At 43.4% G+C, this 20,164-nt stretch overlaps 3 protein-coding genes across 6 annotated transcripts in view; 2 read left to right on the top strand and 1 right to left on the bottom strand.

Annotated features, from left to right (window-relative positions):
* Nucleotides 1-1,137: 1,137 nt before the first annotated feature.
* On the top strand, nt 1,138-3,381 carry LOC308316418 (iron-sulfur clusters transporter ABCB7, mitochondrial-like; the record flags this gene model as incomplete). The annotated part of the gene is made up of 1 exon (XM_080765044.1): nt 1,138-3,381. One exon carries the CDS (start codon nt 1,138-1,140, stop codon nt 3,379-3,381), a length of 2,244 nt encoding a protein of 747 aa, XP_080621170.1.
* A 2,394-nt stretch (nt 3,382-5,775) lies between these two features.
* On the top strand, nt 5,776-9,891 carry selenom (selenoprotein M). The gene is made up of 5 exons (XM_080764989.1): nt 5,776-6,007; nt 7,042-7,077; nt 7,183-7,217; nt 7,346-7,424; nt 9,153-9,891. The coding sequence occupies exons 1-5, from the start codon at nt 5,909-5,911 to the stop codon at nt 9,366-9,368; spliced, it is 465 nt and encodes a 154-aa protein (XP_080621115.1). The 5' UTR covers nt 5,776-5,908; the 3' UTR covers nt 9,369-9,891.
* A 1,423-nt stretch (nt 9,892-11,314) lies between these two features.
* smtnb (smoothelin b) overlaps nt 11,315-20,164 on the bottom strand; it is a 57,893-nt gene continuing 49,043 nt past the window's right edge. For 3 of the 4 annotated variants that reach the window (XM_080764951.1, XM_080764953.1, XM_080764954.1), the window contains 11 exons: nt 18,253-18,444; nt 17,897-17,972; nt 17,620-17,652; nt 16,537-16,716; nt 16,364-16,426; nt 15,640-15,712; nt 15,106-15,279; nt 14,877-15,003; nt 14,427-14,578; nt 12,449-12,625; nt 11,315-11,453 (listed from right to left, as the gene is read on the bottom strand). In XM_080764951.1, coding sequence (XP_080621077.1) covers nt 12,478-12,625; nt 14,427-14,578; nt 14,877-15,003; nt 15,106-15,279; nt 15,640-15,712; nt 16,364-16,426; nt 16,537-16,716; nt 17,620-17,652; nt 17,897-17,972; nt 18,253-18,444 — 1,218 coding nt within the window. In that variant the 3' untranslated portion in view covers nt 11,315-11,453; nt 12,449-12,477. The remainder of the gene's footprint in view (nt 11,454-12,448; nt 12,626-14,426; nt 14,579-14,876; nt 15,004-15,105; nt 15,280-15,639; nt 15,713-16,363; nt 16,427-16,536; nt 16,717-17,619; nt 17,653-17,896; nt 17,973-18,252; nt 18,445-20,164) is intronic. The other variant, XM_080764952.1, reaches the window with a different exon arrangement.

Here is a 20,164-nt window from a genome sequence, read left to right as displayed (position 1 = left end):
GTAAGTGATTTCCTTCCTTGAGTTAATTAGGCAACAATTGTTTTGTAAATTAACTACAGGTTCGGGCTGCTATACCCGGCCCTCACATCTAGTAACCTGACCTCTCTCACTTTCACATCACATCTAGTAACCTCTCTAGACTCTACCTCCCCTCTCTCCCCCTTCTCTCCCTCTCTCTTCCCCTCTCTCTCCTTCCCTCTCTCGCCACCCTAACCTCTCTTTACCTCATCTCTCTCTCCCTGCCCTAACATTGAGTAACCTCTCTTTATCTACCCCTCTCTCCCTCCCCTCCCCTCTCCTCCCTCTCTCTCTCTCTCTCTCTCTCTCTCTCCCTTTCTCCCCCTTCTCTCTTCCCCTCTCTTTCTCACTCTACCCCCTTCTCTCTCCCCTCTCTCTCTCTCACCCTCTTCTCTCCCTCTCTCGCCACCCTAACATCTAGCAACCTCTCTCTTTACCGTTTAGGAAGTAGTTTGACAGACAGGTAGGTCTACATATTATTTGTGGTGACTAGATATCTTACTTAGTAAGGGTAGGGCTGGGCATCACTACACAATACCGATAGGGGCAGTGGTGGTGCTAGTGAGCAAGTGTGTGTGTGTGTGTGTGTGTGTGTGTGTGTGTGTGTGTGTGTGTGTGTGTGTGTGCGTGTGCGTGTGCGTGTGCGTGTGCGTGTGTGTGTGTGTGAGGTAGTTTCACACGTATGGGGGGTCTGGGTGGGAGGAGTCTGGGAGACCATCTTTGATTATGACCAGGTGCAGTTGTAACCACGCCTATTTTCATCACGGTGATGTCAGTCATATGAATATAAGGAGGCCCCCCGATATGTTTGTCATGCCCAAAGATATAGGGTCTATGATGTGATGTCAGGCTTTGTTGTTTTGGTCATCTCCATATACAGGGTTCCAGGAGAGAGTCTATGATGTCAGACTCTCGAGTATGTCAATTATCTACATACAGTATTTGGGGATGTCTCGCCTACATTGAAAATGAGGGCCTCCCCTCAACTGTACTTCGGGTTGATATAAAGGTTATAATGATGATGATCCTGAAATGCTCTAACTCGTGTTGGTATTCTTTTATACAGTAACTAATGCTGGTATGTTCTGAAAGTTCTAATATTGGAAAGAAGACTTAAACATGGGGCAGCTGTTGGTCCCGCTGAAATGTGGGTGTCACGTCCAAAGGCGGAAATTTGCGTTTATTCTTCAACAGACGAGTTCGTTTCACACATGGAATCACAAGGACAAAGATGAACACTGCCACAAATATCAACATAATTATAAAACATATCATGTGTTGAAGTCCACAGCCAACCTGAGAACGGCACCATGGAGTGTCAACAACACCGGAAACTGTCGTCGGTTCTTGGAAGCAGCAAATTATTTACAGGTCAAACGGACATGTTGGCACGGAAACGCAGGTGGAGGACTGAATGCAGACCCCAAAAATGTGCTGAAGGAGGTCAATTCTACCCAGATTCTGTCTGCAATGCTTTCTTATGTGTGGCCCAAGGACAGGCCGGATCTACGTGTGCGTGTAGCTGTCTCTCTGGGGCTGCTGGCTGCTGCTAAGATGACCAATGTGGTGGTACCCTTCATTTTTAAGTATGCGGTGGACGAGCTCAACCAGATGTCGGGACACATGCTTAACCTGAGTGACGGGCCAAGCACTGTGGCTACCACAGCAACAGCCATGCTGATTGGTTATGGTGTGTCACGGACGTGCTCAGCCCTCTTCAATGAGCTGAGGAATGCCGTGTTTGGCAAGGTGGCGCAGAGCTCCATCCGCAGAATCGCCAAGAATGTGTTCCTCCACCTGCACAACCTGGACCTGGGCTTCCACCTGAGCCGGCAGACGGGTGCGCTGTCAAAGGCCATCGATCGTGGCACGCGAGGCATCTCCTTCGTCCTCAGCGCCCTGGTCTTCAACCTGGGACCCACCGTCTTTGAGATGGGCCTCGTCAGTTCCATCCTGTATTATAAGTGTGGTGGACAGTTTGCGGCCGTGACTGTGGGAACGATATCAGCGTATACAGCCTTCACCATCCTAGTCACTCAATGGAGGACTCGTTTCCGGGTGGAGATGAACAAAGCAGACAACGACGCGGGAAACGTAGCCATCGACTCCCTCCTCAACTATGAGACTGTTAAGTATTTCAACAATGAGAGGTATGAAGCGGAGCGGTATGATGGTTACCTGCAGACGTACGAGCATACTTCTCTGAAGACCACGACAACGCTGGCCATGCTTAACTTTGGACAGAGCGCCATCTTCTCTGTGGGCCTCGCATCCATCATGGTGATGGCCAGCCAGGGCATCATGGCAGGCACCATGACGGTGGGAGACCTGGTGATGGTGAATGGACTGCTATTTCAGCTCTCGCTTCCCCTCAACTTCCTGGGTACCGTGTACAGAGAGACCAGACAGGCGCTCATTGACATGAACACACTCTTCACCCTGCTCAGTGAGGAAACCAAGATCAAGGACAAGGATCTGGCTCCAGCACTGGCGGTCACGCTGCAGGATGCCACTATCCGCTTCGAGGACGTCTACTTTGAGTACCTGGAGGGCCAGAAGGTCCTCAACGGGGTGTCCTTTGATGTGCCCGCCGGGAAGAAGGTGGCCATCGTTGGAGGCAGTGGGTCAGGGAAGAGCACCCTTGTGCGCATGTTGTTCCGCTTCTACGAACCCCAGCAGGGGAACATCTACATTGCTGGTCAGAACATCAAGGATGTCAACCTGGACAGCCTGAGGAAGTCTGTGGGCGTCATCCCTCAGGATTCTGTTCTGTTCCACAACACCATCTACTATAACCTGCAGTACGGGAACATCAAGGCATCTGCAGAGGATGTGTACCGTGTGGCACGGCTGGCTGGCATCCACGAAGCCATCCTCAAGATGCCTCATGGCTATGACACCCAGGTCGGTGAGAGAGGCCTCAAGCTGTCAGGAGGAGAGAAGCAGCGTGTGTCCATTGCTCGTGCCATACTGAAGGACCCACCTATTCTACTATATGACGAGGCTACCTCCTCCCTGGACTCTATTACAGAAGAGCACATCCTGAGGTCGATGAAGGAGTTGGTCCAAGACAGAACATCAGTGTTCATCGCCCACAGACTGTCCACCATCGTTGACGCTGATGAAATCATCGTCCTCAATCAGGGTCGAGTAGCAGAGCGCGGGGATCATGACACGCTCCTGGGCACGCCCGGCAGCTTGTACGCCGAGCTGTGGAACACCCAGAACAGTAAGATCCTCAACCGCAGTGGTCTGGCCGAGCCGCCCACCGAACAACACCTGTCCGCCAAAGAGGAGGAGAGGAAGACACTGCATGAAGATATCATGAACAGCGTGAAGGGCTGCGGAAATTGCTCCTGCTGAGAGGAGAGGAGCAGTTGTCCCGCTGTTGTTCTCCTCCTCTGTCAGAGGCCGGCACTGGTCCGATTGCTCTGTGAGGTTCATGAACACCGATAAAATACTTCTCCTGGAGAGAGGATTCAGGAGTGTGACTGCATGGTATCCCTCAAACCACCAAGGAGGACCATCATGGAAGGGAATAATGTTCAGGAAAAAGGAAAATAAGTTATAACCACAAAGCAGTGGTCCGGGCACTCAAAGTAGGTTTTAAAAGTAAATGGCCTTTAATTAACTAGACTTGATAAAACATTTTAAATGTGGTATTTAAATATGTTCTTGTGGTCATAACTTTTCCATTTTCCTATCTCCTCCTCCTCTTGGGAGCGGAGAGATGCCATTGGTCTCCAAGCGAGAGGAGGAGGGGTGAAAGTTAGTTAGATCCATGGTGTGCCATTAGGTGACGTCTAGGCGGCCGTGCTTGCATATGTGCACAGTACAAACTGCACAAACTCATCGACTGTTAGCCTACATTTTTCTGATGTTGCACACGGACACGCCTTTACCCACTTGAACCCTAGTGTTCCTGTTCTGGGAACATTTGATGGAAATATTTAGCGTACAACGAAAACAGCAGGGACTATTGAAGTCCATAGGTTAAAAAATGTAAATAATAAATACCAAAACTTAAATAATAAATACTGCAATGAAATAAATAAAAAATGCAATTAAATACACTTATTTATTTAATTGTATTATTGTCCAGAGCCCGAGCAGAGGCCTTTTGTGGACTTCCATACTCTGTCAAGTAAGACGCACCTGTAAGCCTATATCGATGAAACACAGTGACTGTGTTTCATACTAGCTAGTAGCTACATAGGCACAAGGGACTGTGTCACAGTCCCTCTGGATGAGTTGTCAGGCAGAATTCCCAGAGCATACAGTAAAAGCAAAGTGTCAACATATTTTTGAGAGGTTGTTTTTACTGTTTGTACAGGGCTATATAATGTTATGGCTATTGGCTATACCAACCTACAGTAAGTAGTAGGTTGGAGCCATAACATTATACGAGTGTGCCACTCAAGGAAAAACCCATCCAACGCAATGGTGGTCCCCAAGTAGGCTACTCTTGGGTTGCCAAGTAGCTAAAATTCTAATTGGCCCAAAAAAAAAAAAGTTATAGAATAATACAGTTTTATAATACAGTTGTTGTGATAGTAGTAAGCCTTGCTGAGCAATGAGGCCCATAGGGCAGGAGCGAGCGTATCTCTGTAGCGTGAGGCAGCTTGATGTACACCCCCTGGACATGAGGGGGACTTGTAAAAGAGACGCAGTCTCAATGTGATTTTGCTGGTTAAATAAAGGTTAATTAAAAATGATGTACGCTAGTATGTTGCAGGGACTTACTCCTAATCCAACCTTTGATGCTGAGAGCCAAGCAGGGAGGCACTGGGTCCCATTTTTCACTCTAACCACAAGGCCACTGAGCTGGTCAGTTTTTGTGTGTGTGTGTGTGTGTGTGTGTGTGTGTGTGTGTGTGTGCGTGTGCGGGGGGGGGTTACTGAGGTAATTCCCCAAACCCAGAAAAGAAACTGTTTACTGTGCCAATTATTATTATTATTATTGTTGTATTACTAGACCCGTAGACCAGAGTCAGTATGGAAGTTGGAGATCCATGCCCCACCCGGCTATGCAATACCCATTGTACACGTGTCAGAGTACCTGTTCCACTCATCTGTCTGTGTCCCTTTTATGCCCATATAGGTTATAGAGATTTCTGTATCTGACTCTCTGTGTCCCTTTATTCCATAATATGGAGTTCTGCGTCAGGCATGCCCAACTATGGAGTGTTGTGTTGTCAGAACAGGCCAGCTCCATATGGACCCTGTCCAGAGCCTGTAGAGGCCTTTTGTGGCGGTTGTCCAACCCTGGGTCCGACTGTCCGACCGACTTGACACCATGGGTTCTGCACTCCGTGTGGGGGTGTGTCACTGTAGCCTGGCTAATAAGCCAGACCGAATCAACCGTTGGCAAAACAAAAAAGTGATTTGAGTCTGCATGGCTTATTAGCCAGGCTATAGTGTCACTGTCGAAAAACAGAGTACAGAGACATGTTGCATTTATAGATTATTATTATTATTATTATTATTATTATTATTATTATTATTATTATTATTGTTATTGTTATTGTTATTGTTATTGTTATTGTTATTGTTATTGTTATTGTTATTATTATCTCTATCCGTTTATAGGCTACTGTACGATCAAATTAGTATGGACCCTCCCTTCGGGTTTAGGTGCGTAGGTAAGTGAACGATCAACAATTACTCATTAATTTTCTAACGTAGTGTTCTAATCTCATTGGCTCGTCTCTTCACCCCTCCTCCTTCTTGAAACATTTGACGTGGCAAAGAGGCAAAGCCTCCGGACGTGACATTGTTGTGCACATCATCTTGCAGCCTCCTCTCTTCATCTAATCCATTTCACTCAGATTTGCACCTTTGTGGACAAGAAAGAACAGCAGCAGCAGCAGTCTCCACCAGAAAAAGGAGAAATGATGTGGTGGTTGGTCTTGACCACCGTTCTTCAATGTGTTTCGGCATATGATGTGGATGTGAAGAAGCTAGAAGGTCTCTCAAAAGCGAAGGTGGAGGTACAGTAAGATTAAGATATACGTTACATTTGAGATTTTTCGCTAAATCCTTTATATTAGATAAAGGTTTAGGGGGTGTCTGTGGCGAGGCGTATATAATTTCAAATTCTTAAAGTATTTGAAATCGTGAACTTGAATTCAATTCATTTCCCACATTTCCGCGTTTTGTGATTCACGCATGCGTAAATTATGTGGTGTGTGTGGATGATGGTGACGGTCCGTAGGATTATCATGCCCAGATGAACAATAATTGTGAAATATCTTTCAACAACTAACTAGGGCGGTGAATAATTAATGAAATGAATACCTAAAACCGATATTTGTAACAAAATGACAGGTCTGTTCTTTTCATCTAAAAATCAAATGAGGACAAAGGGGTTAGGAGGAGGCTAAACTGAGGAGTCGAATTGCATGCTTACAATACACAAGTTTCTGAAACTCTATTCTGTTCTTTGTGAAAGACCATGCAGGTATCCCCCAGGGTGTCACTCAAACACCACACCTGTCACCTTGTATCCATTTCTATTGTTATGTATTTCACACCTGGAATTGAATACTTGCGTGAACATTACCAGACGTACACATTTTCTGCAAAAGTTTAGGGTTGGCATTCCTCTAAATACATTGAATCTTAACTATTAAGGCCTTTAGTAAATGAATAGTTAAGAAGATACTCTGCAATAGGGGTATAACAACGGTATGCAACAGCAGGTTGGCCCAGAGGTAAAGTCTTTGACAAATCACAGAAAGATTAGCTTGGCCCTAGACTACTATTCTACATCCAGTTGTGATATGGCAACTGGATGTAGAATTTCACTAATGGTGTCCACATTGTTGCCAATGTGGACCTAGGCACTGAACCTCAAGCTAATGTACTGTACTGAGGGCATCCATAGGACTCTTCAAGATATGCATTTGAAGGGGCTTATATCATGTGAGAATAAATGTTTGTTGCATTGGGTCAATTGCTATTACAGTGTACAGTATTTTATCTCATGCTGGGAGTGATTGCAAGATAATTCTTTTCTCCCCAGTCATGTGGTGGATGACAGCTGAACAGGCTGGTTGAGGTAAGGTTAACTTTTAATCAAATCAACATTTTTTTTTTAAATGGAAAGACCTATTGAATACAGACCAAGATTATTGGACAATTATTCTCAACTTTTTCCCCACAGGTCAAAGCCTTTGTGAACCAGGATATTCCTCTTTAGTATCCTTTACCTCAAGTGTTTTGATTTTGTTATAAATGCAGAAGTGTTACGAAATGGTAAACAAAGACCTCTGGTATGTTATGTCTGTCCTGATCCTTGAGCCTTGACCTTGACCACTGTCACCTAGCCACAATCTGGTAATGAAGCACATTCCTGGGGCTGACCCTGAGCTTGTCCTCCTCAACCACCATTATGAGGAATTGGATGTAAGTGTCTTGTGTTATACTACCGGTAGACAGCAGGTTACATCAGGGATACTCAAATAGATTTACCTGTGGGCCACATTACAAAAATGGCAAGGGGCCAGGGGCCAGTAGATAAAATTACGACATTAATGATACTTGATAACTTCTCTCTTTCAATTGCTTTATTTTCGCAAAATGTATCAAAGTACAATGTGCATGCACACAATATGTAAATAAATAAATGTGTTACATTTTCTTGCATAAACACAAAGAGCTGTTTCCATAACTGCACAAATTATTGCACATAACATGAGTAGCTGTTATAATAACATAATAACATAACATGAGTAGCTCTTTGCCTGCCTGCCTGCCTGTCTGTCTGTCCATGAGTAGTTATTTGTCTGTCTGTCAATGAGTAGCTGTCTTACTGTCTGCCTGTCTATGAGTAGCTGTCTGCCTGCCTGTCTATGAGTAGCTGTCTGTCTGCCTGCCTGTCCAATTGTCCATGAGTAGCTGTCTGAGTAGCTGTCTGCCTGCCTGCCTAATTGTCCATGAGTAGCTGTCTGTCTGCCTGTCTATGAGTAGCTGTCTGCCTGCCTGCCTAATTGTCCATGAGTAGCTGTCTGTCTGCCTGTCTATGAGTTGCTGTCTGCCTTCCTGCCTGTCCAATTGTCCATGAGTAGCTGTCTGTCTGTCTATGAGTAGCTGTCTGCCTGCCTGCCCAATTGTCTATGAGTAGCTGTCTGTCTGTCTATGAGTAGCTGTCTGCCTTCCTGCCTGTCCAATTGTCCATGAGTAGCTGTCTGTCTGTCTATGAGTAGCTGTCTGCCTTCCTGCCTGTCCAATTGTCCATGAGTAGCTGTCTGCCTGCCTGTCCAATTCTCCATGAGTAGCTGTCTGTCTGCCTGTCTATGAGTAGCTGTCTGACTGCCTGCCTGTCCAATTCTCCATGAGTAGCTGTCTGTCTGTCTGCCTGTCTATGAGTAGCTGTCTGCCTGCCTGCCAGCCAGCAAGTTGGTTAACAGAAAATAAATTGTTATGGCTGAGTAAAATAAAATACAATAAACACAATTTGCCTGAAAATAGATTGCCCAGCTATGACCTTTTTCATGAAAAAAAATGAGTAGTGATATGGCTGACTGAGTAAAATAAAACAATCTACCTGAAAATAGATAGCTATAAGTGAAGAGCAATTTCCGCAATTTCTGCAATTACCATTTCCGCAATTTCCATTTCCGCAATTTCCGCAATTTCCATTTCCATTTCCACGATTTCCATTTCTGCAATTTCCGCAATTACAATTTCTGCAATTTCCGGAATTTCCATTTCCGCAATTTCCACAATTTCCATTTCCATTTCCAACTATTAATGGCAGCTGGGTTTCCTCATTCAAATAAAATAGAATTCTGTCCGTTTAGCTATAAAATTATGTCAGGGAATCTTTTTTTTAGATTTTCATTGGTGGGCCAGTCATAATGGTCCCGCGGGCCTGAGGTTGAGTATCACTGGGTTACATCATCCTCTTTGTTCAGTTATAGCCAGGAGCATGTCAGGAACCGGTATTATCAGAATTTGTTCTACCCCAAGCAAGTTTGTCAATAGGAATTGGAACACAAGGGTTATGGTGTACAGTATTTAAGGGTTAATTAATGTATAGTTATAATAGTCATTATTGAGACTGTATATACAGTATACACACACTTATTTGAGTCATGAATGTTAAACCCCGTTTTGTGTGACCCTCTTCAGCGGATAGGCCTATCCGACATGAGCCGCTCTGAGATCAATGAACTACTGGGGAAGCTGGGCTTCTACAAGAAGGCTAAAGCTGACGATGAGGTGCCAGAGGAGTTCCGCTTCTCCCCTGCCAAAGACAGCCCCTTTAAGGACGAGCCACAGTCTCAGACCTCCACTTCTCCCCCAACAGCGAAAGCCTCAGTTCCTGATTCAAAGGCAGACCTATAAAGCAGAGTTTATACTTTTCCGTACGAACATGTTGCTCACCTAAATGATTTTAAATTAAAAGCATTTCTTAGCTGAACAACATTTACATTCATGTTGTACAACAAAGTATAGATTAGGCTCTGAGACAAAAAGGGAAAACCACAGCTCCAGTCTCCTACAGTACTGGCTGGTCCATGATCGGTTTATCACGTTCATAATTATGTTAAAGTGACAACAGATCATGAACCAGCACACTTAGGGGTTCCAGTTAGCATCAGCATCCAGCAGTCCATGCTCTGAAGTTGCACATAGATTGTTACTGTAATTTTAGAGAACCTTACAGTACTATGTCCATATTTCTTTGTTATGTGTCATGTCCTCAGGAGTCTTTCCTCACTTAATCTTTCATGCGTTTGATAACTTCCTGTCCACTGTGAAACTGAATGAAGCCCCAGGCGTAAAATCACCTGATTGGTTTGGGGCTGATGCAATTTGTTCCAGTAGGTGGGACTTACAAATTCAAGACTTTTTAAGTGAAAGGTTTGGCAAATTATTCAAAACAAACTCTTACATTGTGACATTTTTTACATAATACCACTTTATGTGAAGCTGCACAAATGAGATTCTGAAAATAAAGTGTCAAAGTCTCAAATGGCTTGTCAATTCACATTTATTGTGCACAGTAACATGAACTTATGAGTTGACAGCAGTGAATTTTAATCGGTAACATGGAGTATGACCAAATGGATTGCATTTTGCAGGATCAGGGATGTGATGTCACAGGTCATAGGATGGCAATGGCAGTGTTTATTCAAGCTGTAGCCAGCCAAATATTCTAAACTATTTAGTTAAAGGCATTGGGACTTTCCCTTATTTTCCACCTGAAAAATGCATGCATGTTCAGTCATGAATAGTGACTTATGGTCATACAGAACCACAGATTTAGCTGGTTAGGGCCTTTGCATAAAACAATACTATGTTTTACAACAACTGAACCTGGGTCTTAATAGCATTGCAGACCTCAGTAAGGAGAGTATACAGACTGCAAAGACACTGAGGTTGCAACAATTTTAATTACAATTTCAAAAACATCCCAGTGCTCATGAATGAAATTAAATATATAACTTTAAATAATTCAAGTGTTTTTAAAAAGCATGCAGTTTTTGGTTAGAAAACCTGAAAGTAGAAAGGTGCACTCAGAGTGCAGTAGATCGGAGGGACAAGATTGTTGTGATTGGCCAGCCTGGCACTGATAAAAAAATGACAATTGTCATTTATCCGTTTGAAATATATACAACCCTGCTGGCATGCACAGCACAAGCAATATGACACTGATCGACCTAGTAGTACGAGAGAATACCAGCAGACAGAAACGAGAGACAGGGCGAATGCATTATCTCCTGGTGGAAATAATGACAGTACCAGAATTGAGACTGACTATAGAGATGCATCATATGTTATGCATGTATATATTTTCCAATGGCATCACCACCAGTTAAGCGAATAGTTAAAAAAGTGTATTCATTTTTAATTTAAAAGGGGACTATGTTAAAAACATTTCTCTTGTACATTTCTTTAGGGGTCTCTCAGTAAAAACCACTAAATGAACAAATACAAAATATATATATATAAAACTATTAAAGCTCAAAGGTTTTGCTGATAAAAACGTTGGCCCTCTTACTGGAGATTGACTTATTTTATACTAAGAAAATACATCAAACTCATCACCAATGTTGCCAACAAGGATAATCAGTAAACACACATTATCCCCCAAACTGTCCACCAGAGATGCTTACATGCATGACATTCGTTCTTGACTGAGTCTTGTCTGTCATCCGATGATGATGATTTGGGGCCAGGGTTCATGGGTAGCATAGAGGGATGCACCCTACTCTGGGTGGGACAACAAGGGCTAGGGTGGTTGTAAACACGTTGAATACAGGACTGGATCAGAGGTCTGAGGCCCGACCGAAGGTCTTCAACTCGTACCTGCGCAGGTGGTTGACCAGAGACTGCACGTAGGTGAAGACACATTTGGAGTCAGGCTTGTTACCCATAATCATCATATCCTCCACCTCCAGGAGGGGCATGCAGTTGGCAAAGGTCCTGAGGGACAGGTACACAACACTGTAAGTGTGGGACATGAGAGGATAGACCCGTGGGCTTTGTAAGAAGGGTAGCATTTCTTTCACAGATTCCCAAAATGTTATAGTTCTTATCTGCTCATACAGAGTCATACAGGCTTTGAACAAACCAGAGCAATAAAGAGTTAGTGTTAATAATACTTGTGAAGAAGTCTGGTGTATTAACAGCAATCCTATCAAATTCAGGGACAGAGAATGCCATGCAATGGCCACAGGGTGGCACTATCCTCACATGAACCTTGCAGCACTCAGTCTGCAACAAATTAGCCAAAAACGGTAGCATTTGGAGACAGTGGAAAATGAACTGGAACAAGCCATTGTAAAAAATAAATAAAATATAAAATAAGGACATTTGTTTAAACATTAACATAATTAAAATGTCTTGTCACTTTAGATATTTAAAAGGACAGTAATTTAAACCTATGTTATTACAACACAGGCTTTGAAAGCCTTGAAACCTTACAACGCCCATAAACCCTTGTAATACTGCTTCTTGTCAGTGGACAATAAACAACTTTTCTTTCCTCTGTTGTTTCTAATCCCTTCAAACATTGTGATACCACCGTTCCTTTTAAAGTGTGGAGTTGCAATGTCTGGCTCTCTGCCTGGATGTGCCGAAATGCACAAACATGGGGGCGCGCGCGCGCACACACACACACACACACACACACACACACACACACACACACACACACACACACACACACACACACACACACACACACACACACACACACACACACACACACGTTAACCCCTCACCCCAACTCTAATCCAAACCTGTATCACAATTGTAACTCTAAAGAATGACCAGAACAATGTTTCTCTGGCTTTACTATCCGTGTGGTGACTTTGATGCCCACAAAGACAGTAAAACATGACATACAGACACTTCCGCCCCATTAAAAGTCTCAGCACCATTGTGAGGTTCCTCTATGGGTGTTGTCCCCCTCTCACCATGAGTTTAATTTGGGTTGGGTGTGACTCTAGGAGGAGTTTTTGGTTTTAACCAGGCCCTTCTGCACCAGACCCCTGTAGAACTCCTGCAGGTACGTGTACACACACTTCCAATCTGGCTCACGCATCTTCACCATGTCATCCACATCCAGCAGCTGAGGACAGTCGGCTAGCTTCCTGCACCCGCCGCCAGGGAGGGAGGGGCGAGAGAGAGAGAGAGAGAGGAAGAGAGAGACCAACAGCAAAGAATGAAAGGTAAAGGGGTGGACAAGAGTGAATTACAGAGACAGAAAGAATGAAATGAAAAGACAGACAGACAGACAGACAGGAGACAAAGCCGTGAGCAGCCACATGAAGAGATTCAGGGTGAGAAGACAAGAGGGGGAGAGAGAGAAACAAAAACACAAAAAAATACATAATAACATTACATTCTCTGTGTTGACAGATATATCCATGAGTTGACATGCTTCATGAACATCAGGATTACATACAGTACGAGGTACACACATTATCACACAACAAAACGTCAAATGGGACCAACAGGTGATGCCCCATTTAGCATTTTTGTTTGCTTGGTTGTTCTTTTTCTGTGACATACAACACTTCAGACATAAAGGTACAGGGGTGTGTGAGGGGGGGAAGAGTAAGCCTAATTTATACTCTGCCACTTGACAACAAGAACAGATTTTCAACCTTTGTTTGATAGAGTATAAATTCAGCTTCACGCTTCCCCCATAGACAAAAACAATTATCCTAGAGAGAATGTGTGTGTGTGTGTGTGTGTGTGTGTGTGTGTGCGTGCGTGTGTGTTGAGGTTCAAGATCACGGCAAACAAGTCAAGTGGTGCATGAGTGCCCGTGAAGTGAGTGGCAGTGCAAAACATAAGACAAGAAGTGTTGACGGTGTAGTTGTGAATTTCATCATCATCATCATCATCATCAGCAGCATAATCAGTCCTACGATCAGCGTGTGAATACAGCATACACTGGTGGTGGGGTGCAACAACAGTGGTTGAAACGTCATCCAAAAAAAGAACAGAGCAGAGGTAGTACAAGTACTGTACGAAAAGAGAGGAGAGGAAGACTAATGGTAGGGAGAGAAGGATAAAGTCTGAGTGGCAGTCGAGTGCTCATCCCTGTTTTTTGACCTGATAGTTGCTTGGGGAAGGGGTTGTTCATAGTAGGTCTCTCGGTTTAGATCAGGGGTGAGACGAAGGGTTACACTTTAGTGGAGGACAGATGGGGTTTTAGAGGTGAAGTAAATAGTGCAGTAGTTGGATCAGAGGACACCTCATCCTTGAGGTAACATGGTACACCTGAGAGAGACGGGAAAAATGACACTTCGACATGAACAGGGGGTGGGATCTGGTCAGCAACTGTCCACGGAAGGATGTCTTACTGGTCCAAATCAGGACTTCAAGGCTTCTTGCTGTTAATGCAAAACTCTGTAATGTTAATTACTTACATGAGCCAAATAAATGTACTTTTTCATAAATGACTATGAGAGGGACTAAACTGTCCAACACAAATACAGGATAGTGGACTGGATTTGAGCACAATGTAGCAAGGAATAAAATGTTTGGCTTTAGGTTGTACAGTAGATCTTTGACTTTCATTTTGTTCTCTTTGCGTGAGTATGCAGAAAAAAAAGATATCATCTGTAATCCTCCAGCCCTAGAGATAAGATAAAGCCTGCAGTAGCTTGCAAGATTATCTTCCGCTTGTTTCTTCTCATTTTTGTCTGGCAGGCTTAAAGGAACCCAAGCTTGTGATCCTGTTGATGTGGTTTCTTGAAGAGTAAACGGTCACATGGTTGATGGTCTCACAATCAAAACTCACGACACTGTATTCACTGATGTGGTCAGTGCACATATATGCAGGACAAACAGGACAAGTAGTGTGTGTGTGTGTGTGTGTGTGTGTGTGTGTGTGTGTGTGTGTGTGTGTGTGTGTGTGTGTGTGTGTGTGTGTTTACTCACTCTGCAGTGCTGAAGGCCACCTCAAAGTTTTGCCTGCGGTTGCTGGGGCTCATTGAATCGTAGTCAAAGGCCTCAGGGAAGAAGTTGTGGACCAAGGCACAGAATGCCATGCCATTACTCCAACTGGAGGAGAAGTTCTGAATTGCTACATTCTGCAGGAAAAGACAAGCGATCAGAGCTGTAAATACCAATCACTTAATCCCTAGTTTATACTTAAAACAGTGTCCCAGAAAAGTTTGCTGCCCTATATTTTCGCATGAGAAGCCAGATTGAAATTGGTTAAATCACTGGCTCATGTAAATTACTTGTGTCTGGACTATCATGTTTATATAATTAGTAAGCAGAATCAGAGATAAGACAGTGTTACTTTACCATACTTTACTCTCAGAGTAAAATTAACACATGAATTTAATTTATAGAGTGAACGGCCGCTGATGCCCGGTGACTCACCTCATATGAGCGGGTCTTGGCACGGCACCAGTCCAGCAGCATCTGCTTGATGGAGTTTGCGTTGGGCACACCAAAGCTAGTGGAACGCTGGACCTTGTTTACCATGGCCACTGCCTGATTCCCGGGACTAAAAGAAAAAGGGAGGGGGTTCGTGTTAATATTTACATACTTTGACATCTTCCCTTTTCTTTCTTTAGCTGTGCCCTTCCCTTTGTCTGTTTATCCTCACCCCCCGCCCTCCTTCTCAAGCTTCTCGATCATGGCTTTGCGGGCCTGCATGGCGGACGTCTTGGGCAGTGTCTGGGCCCTCATCAGCTCCTTGCGCTTCTCCGCCTGCTTTCGCTCCATAGCAGCCAGGCTGCTGCCACTGCGAGACGACGTGTCATCCTCGCGGTCGAACACACTGGTGGCATAGAGGGAGTTTACTGGTAAAGACTTTGTAACTGCAATTTGTTGAGGGGCGCTAGCCCCTCCTATATACAGGTTTAATGTTTGTTTTTAGTTAAACAAACATAGAAACGCCATTGACAATGAAGGGAAAATGACGTCGTCTTGTCCCCAACACAAACATTAAATGACATTGACAATAAAGATAGTTTAATGTTTGTTTTGTCCGTGTTTGTTTTACATCACCATTACATCACCCAATCATAGTAACATGAGTTAAACTTTAATATATTAGCGCCCCTCTTTTCACACAGGAGTGATTCTTTTTATTATAATTGGTATACTGAACATAATTATTGAAGCTCCAGAACCCCACCTGCCCACTTTCTTGGTTGTAGAAGAGGAAGAGGAAGAGGAGAAGCTGTAGGACTTGGACTGGACTGTCCCCCCTGAAGAGTAGAGAAAGAGAGAGAGATTAATGATGTGTAATGAAAACACAAAGTCTCATTAGGACTTTGTGTTAGGACGAAAGGAGAGTTTCGCATAAGCTGTTTTTTCTTACTGTATATGAAGACACGTATCCATTCGTCATTAAAAAAAAACAAAAAAAACATGCCGAGCGTTCCATACCAAATTAGCGGATTTACCGTCCGGGTGGATCAACAGCTAGAACTCTTATTCAATCGCGCAATTTGTTTTAGTTGTAGATGATGTGACAAGTTAGTCCATGCAGTGTTGTTGCTGAATTCTTCCTGTTCTACGTGGGCCAACGTTAGACCCTTCCTACGCTTTTATTAAAAGGACCAGCACCCTATGTTTTCTTTTTTTGGTCAATATATATATATTAACATGATTTTGTAAAAAAAACGGTTTAATGACAGCAGATGGCAACAATGTAATGACAAAGCCGTCTCTCTCACGGGTACACAGGTATTTTTATACTACATTTTTATACTACATTGCCCCGTTTACAAAACAACAACGTAGCTAAAGTCTTGTCCACATGGGGACGCATAAACAGAGGTTTTAAAAATCTACACAAAAAGATTAGTTTTACGTGTGGATGGGGCGAGAGATGGATGAGAGCAGTTATGACTCACTGTCTGTTTTCTGCATGTAACTTGTCTCCATGATCATGCTGCGTGATGACCTGCTGCCATCATCTACACACACACACACACACACACACACACACACGCACACACACATTAACTCATATTTCGTGATATACCAATATGTAAATGCAATAACCAAGTGGAGTGATTTGACCTACCAGATTGGGCAAAGCGGTCCGTTTTGGTGACCTGGCTGAGCGTGGAGCCATCCACCGACCTCTCCATCGTCCGCATCACCGTCTCTCCAGCGCCGCCCGCACTGCGAGCCTTCTGTGAACGCTCATCTCTCTGCTGACGGAGATCCTGCAGGCGGCTATCACGTTCTTTTTCTCTCTGGTCTGAGATGGATGGAGAGATGGGGAAGGTAGAGGGATGATGTCAGTGGAAAAAGAGGAGGAGGACATAGGGGGGCCCTAAACAAGCCGACAGCACTTTATCTGACTAAAACAGGAACACATCAAACAAGGGTTCCCATATTTGTGGTGATTCAGGATTCTTTCCAAGATACCATAAAATGCCTTTGCACACACAAACGCCCACTACAGGTGGGAGGCAGACAGCCCAGCCAGGGTTACAGAGTAATAGTGCCAGTCATCAAAGAGAGCAAACAGATTGATTTGCCTGCAGAGAGCTGAGCCAGGATCAACACATTTTGCACACAGCACGCCGATATCATAATCATGCTTCCACTGCTACCCTGGGCTGGGGTTCTAACAGCGGTGAGTGCAGTACACGCCACATTCAGAGATCTCTCTAGATCTGATTCAGAGCTCAGAATCCCATTAAGAGTCTCAGAAGGTAGTTCAACACAACCAGACACTAGGTGGATCCTACAGTAGGATGGCGAGTGATTACCACAAGACAGACAATAAACATGAGCTGATACACATTTAAGTGATCCTGAGGTGAGTGCAAGGTACTTAGGTATACACACACACACACACACACACACACACACACACCTAAATTCATGCATGTTTGACATGCTTTGTCAATATCCTTCATTCCAAATGTGTGCTTCGTCAAGTACTCATGCTTTCTTTTCTCTGTAGTTTTTTGTGATACTTTTTGTTTATGTTGTATTACTCTGTTGTATTTCCCATTTTGTTTCTGTATTTGTAATATCTATATATAAAAACTCAAAGAACTACAGAAATGCACTGGTTTGACAATTACAGGATGCTTCAAAGAAGATGGCACATCAAAAATGTAAATCCACACTGCACACCAACCTGTCCTACCTAATTCTTCTTGAGTACATCCAAGCCTGGCCTCTGGGGACAGAATGGATTGCAATAATGTGGAAATGAGAGCAGAGAATGAGAGAGAGAAGTAATTTGGTACAGGTAAATGTAGTCCCTGGTAGAGACAGTGATATGACTAGATCTGTACAAGACCGTACAGAAGACAGCACTGCCAATCAGAATGAACAAAAATAATAAAGACATATGAGGAAGCCGAAAACAAAAATAAGAGTTCAAAGAATAAGAGAACACTTTTTGGCATTGTGTCACTCACCTCTCTTTCTCTTACGAAGGTCTCTCATGGCGGCCCGGATCATTTTCCTCTCCTCAAAGTCTTTTGACTCATCAAGCTGAAAAAACAAAGTAAAAAGTCACATGAATCATGGTCAGTCCTTAGAAAAAGCTACATGGCATAGCTCTATATTTATGCATGCAGTGTTAACATAGCATACACTAGTACATACTACAGGAACAAAACACAGAACATATTTATGGAAAGGTCGCTATAATGACCTTTCCAAATATAATCCGTCACAATTTAAGTGGTTGTACTTTAAATACTTTAAATACTAATAACTTTAAATAAAGTTACGTCTAGTTGATAGGACATAATATCAGGGTGTCAAGTACCATTTTGTCAAGGAGCTCTTCATCCTCTATGGCAGCTAGCTGGTCAGAGGTCAGTTTTCCAGAGTGCTCATCAGGTTTAGTCTGAGTGCTAGTGGATGAGCCATTAGGAATGACCGGGGAGTGATAGGTCAGTTGCACAGACGGCTCCACAGAAAATGCAGGCTCAGAGGCCACAACTGGCTCCGTCTCCATCTACACATGTACAAACATACACAAGGAAGGAATAAAAATTACACTTTATTAGTCTCAGACAGGAAAAAGGAAAGAAGGAGAAAATATGTAGTTAAGTTTGATTCCGATCAAACTGCACTGGTGTGTAGTAAAGTATTGGTGCACTGGTGTGTAGTAAAGTATTGGTGCCATGCACAAGATGGTAATTACAGTAGCATCCTGTACTATGGAACAGTCAAACTGCCTGGAGCTTACTCGGAGTGAGAATGGCACTTGAAAGCAAGTTCCCTGCTGGACACCACTCTCCAGCGGTGTTTACAAAACACACGGACACTCGCTGACGTTTAGGATGTAATGAGCCAAACAGGATTTTAATAAAACTTCCTGGACAAGAGGGACATTTCCTGGTTTGTGGGGGTGGTCATACGTCTACCCTTCAATACTCTCCATAGACGGTATTAGACTTTCTCTTTTATACCAAGACAAGTTAGACAGCCCTCATCATCTCTGGCCTCCTCTGAGCTCCAGCTTAGTTGCAGAGAGTCAACATACTGTCACAAAACAAGTCCCAGACAAGTCTAAGACGTATCTTGGTTCAGACTACAGTTTTACTGAAATAGCCTGTGTCTAAGGATACAAGACTGCATGGCATGAACAAAGAGTTTATGTGACCCCATTGTGGCTACAAGGCCCGATAGCTGCACTACTATACATAAACTATGTGAAATAACATCCCTAGTCTTCCTGTCAGGATGCTGGAATTGAAACCACAGAATGAGCCGCTGTGCAGCCAGGGAGTAAGTTATTGGTGCAGCAGAATGTAGGTGAGAAAATGTTGAATTAGTGTGTAGTGTAGAACTACCGCTGAGGAGAAGCGCAATGGAGCATTAAAAAGCATTAAACATCACTAAGATAGACCTGATCATCCAACTATGAGCTACTACAATAACTTATACGTGACACCTTGTAAATGTCTATGGTGCCGATGCATGTTGAAGGGTCATGGTTTGGTCTGGTGGCTATTATTGGCTTTGTTGTTATTGGCTCCAGGTCCAGATATAGTCCAGACAGTTGGCTCGGTCTCCATCACAAACTCTCCACTCTGGCTATAACCATGGAGGGACAATGGACAGTGTTCTGTACAACTGGGACTCCTGATTTCTGGCCAGAGTTCTTCCCCAGAGGAATGTTTTTGGACACAATGTGGCCAAGCAAGGCCTCTTAGTGAATAAGCGAAGGTAAATGTGTATAGGGCAAGTGAGAGAATTTCTCTGATACAATGATCATCTACACCTGGTGCTAAATATCAATGAACATTATATATCATCTCGGATCATCTGTGAAATTGTTAGTAAGTTACTTTATTGACACAGATGTATAAAACATCGAAAACCCATGAATAATAACTTAAAAAAAGTTACAATACATTAAAATATACAATACACAACACAAAATCCCTTTACAACAGGAGCTTTCTATTGCTGCAAAAGTGACAGGCAGGCATGTAGCATACATGTTACATAAACAACATGTTTTTGTTTTCAAAAAGGGGAATTAACAAGAACTCTTTTCAAATCTACATAGTTTTTTTTCCACATGATTTATGTAAATGTGTAACAATATATGAAAGAATGAGTGGAGGGTTACTCAAGGCCATCCTCTTCATCAATCTGTGTAAAGGCTTGATGGACAGCTGTATGCAGCATTAGGCTGGACTATACATTCTTTCCAGCTGAATAAC

The sequence above is a fragment of the Protomyctophum bolini genome (assembly GCF_963924005.1).
Source record: "Protomyctophum bolini genome assembly, chromosome: 6".
In the NCBI taxonomy this organism is placed as follows: Eukaryota; Metazoa; Chordata; class Actinopteri; order Myctophiformes; family Myctophidae; genus Protomyctophum; species Protomyctophum bolini.
The sequence above is the reverse complement of the archived record's forward strand: the minus strand, read 5'-3'. Positions and strand labels throughout refer to the sequence as shown.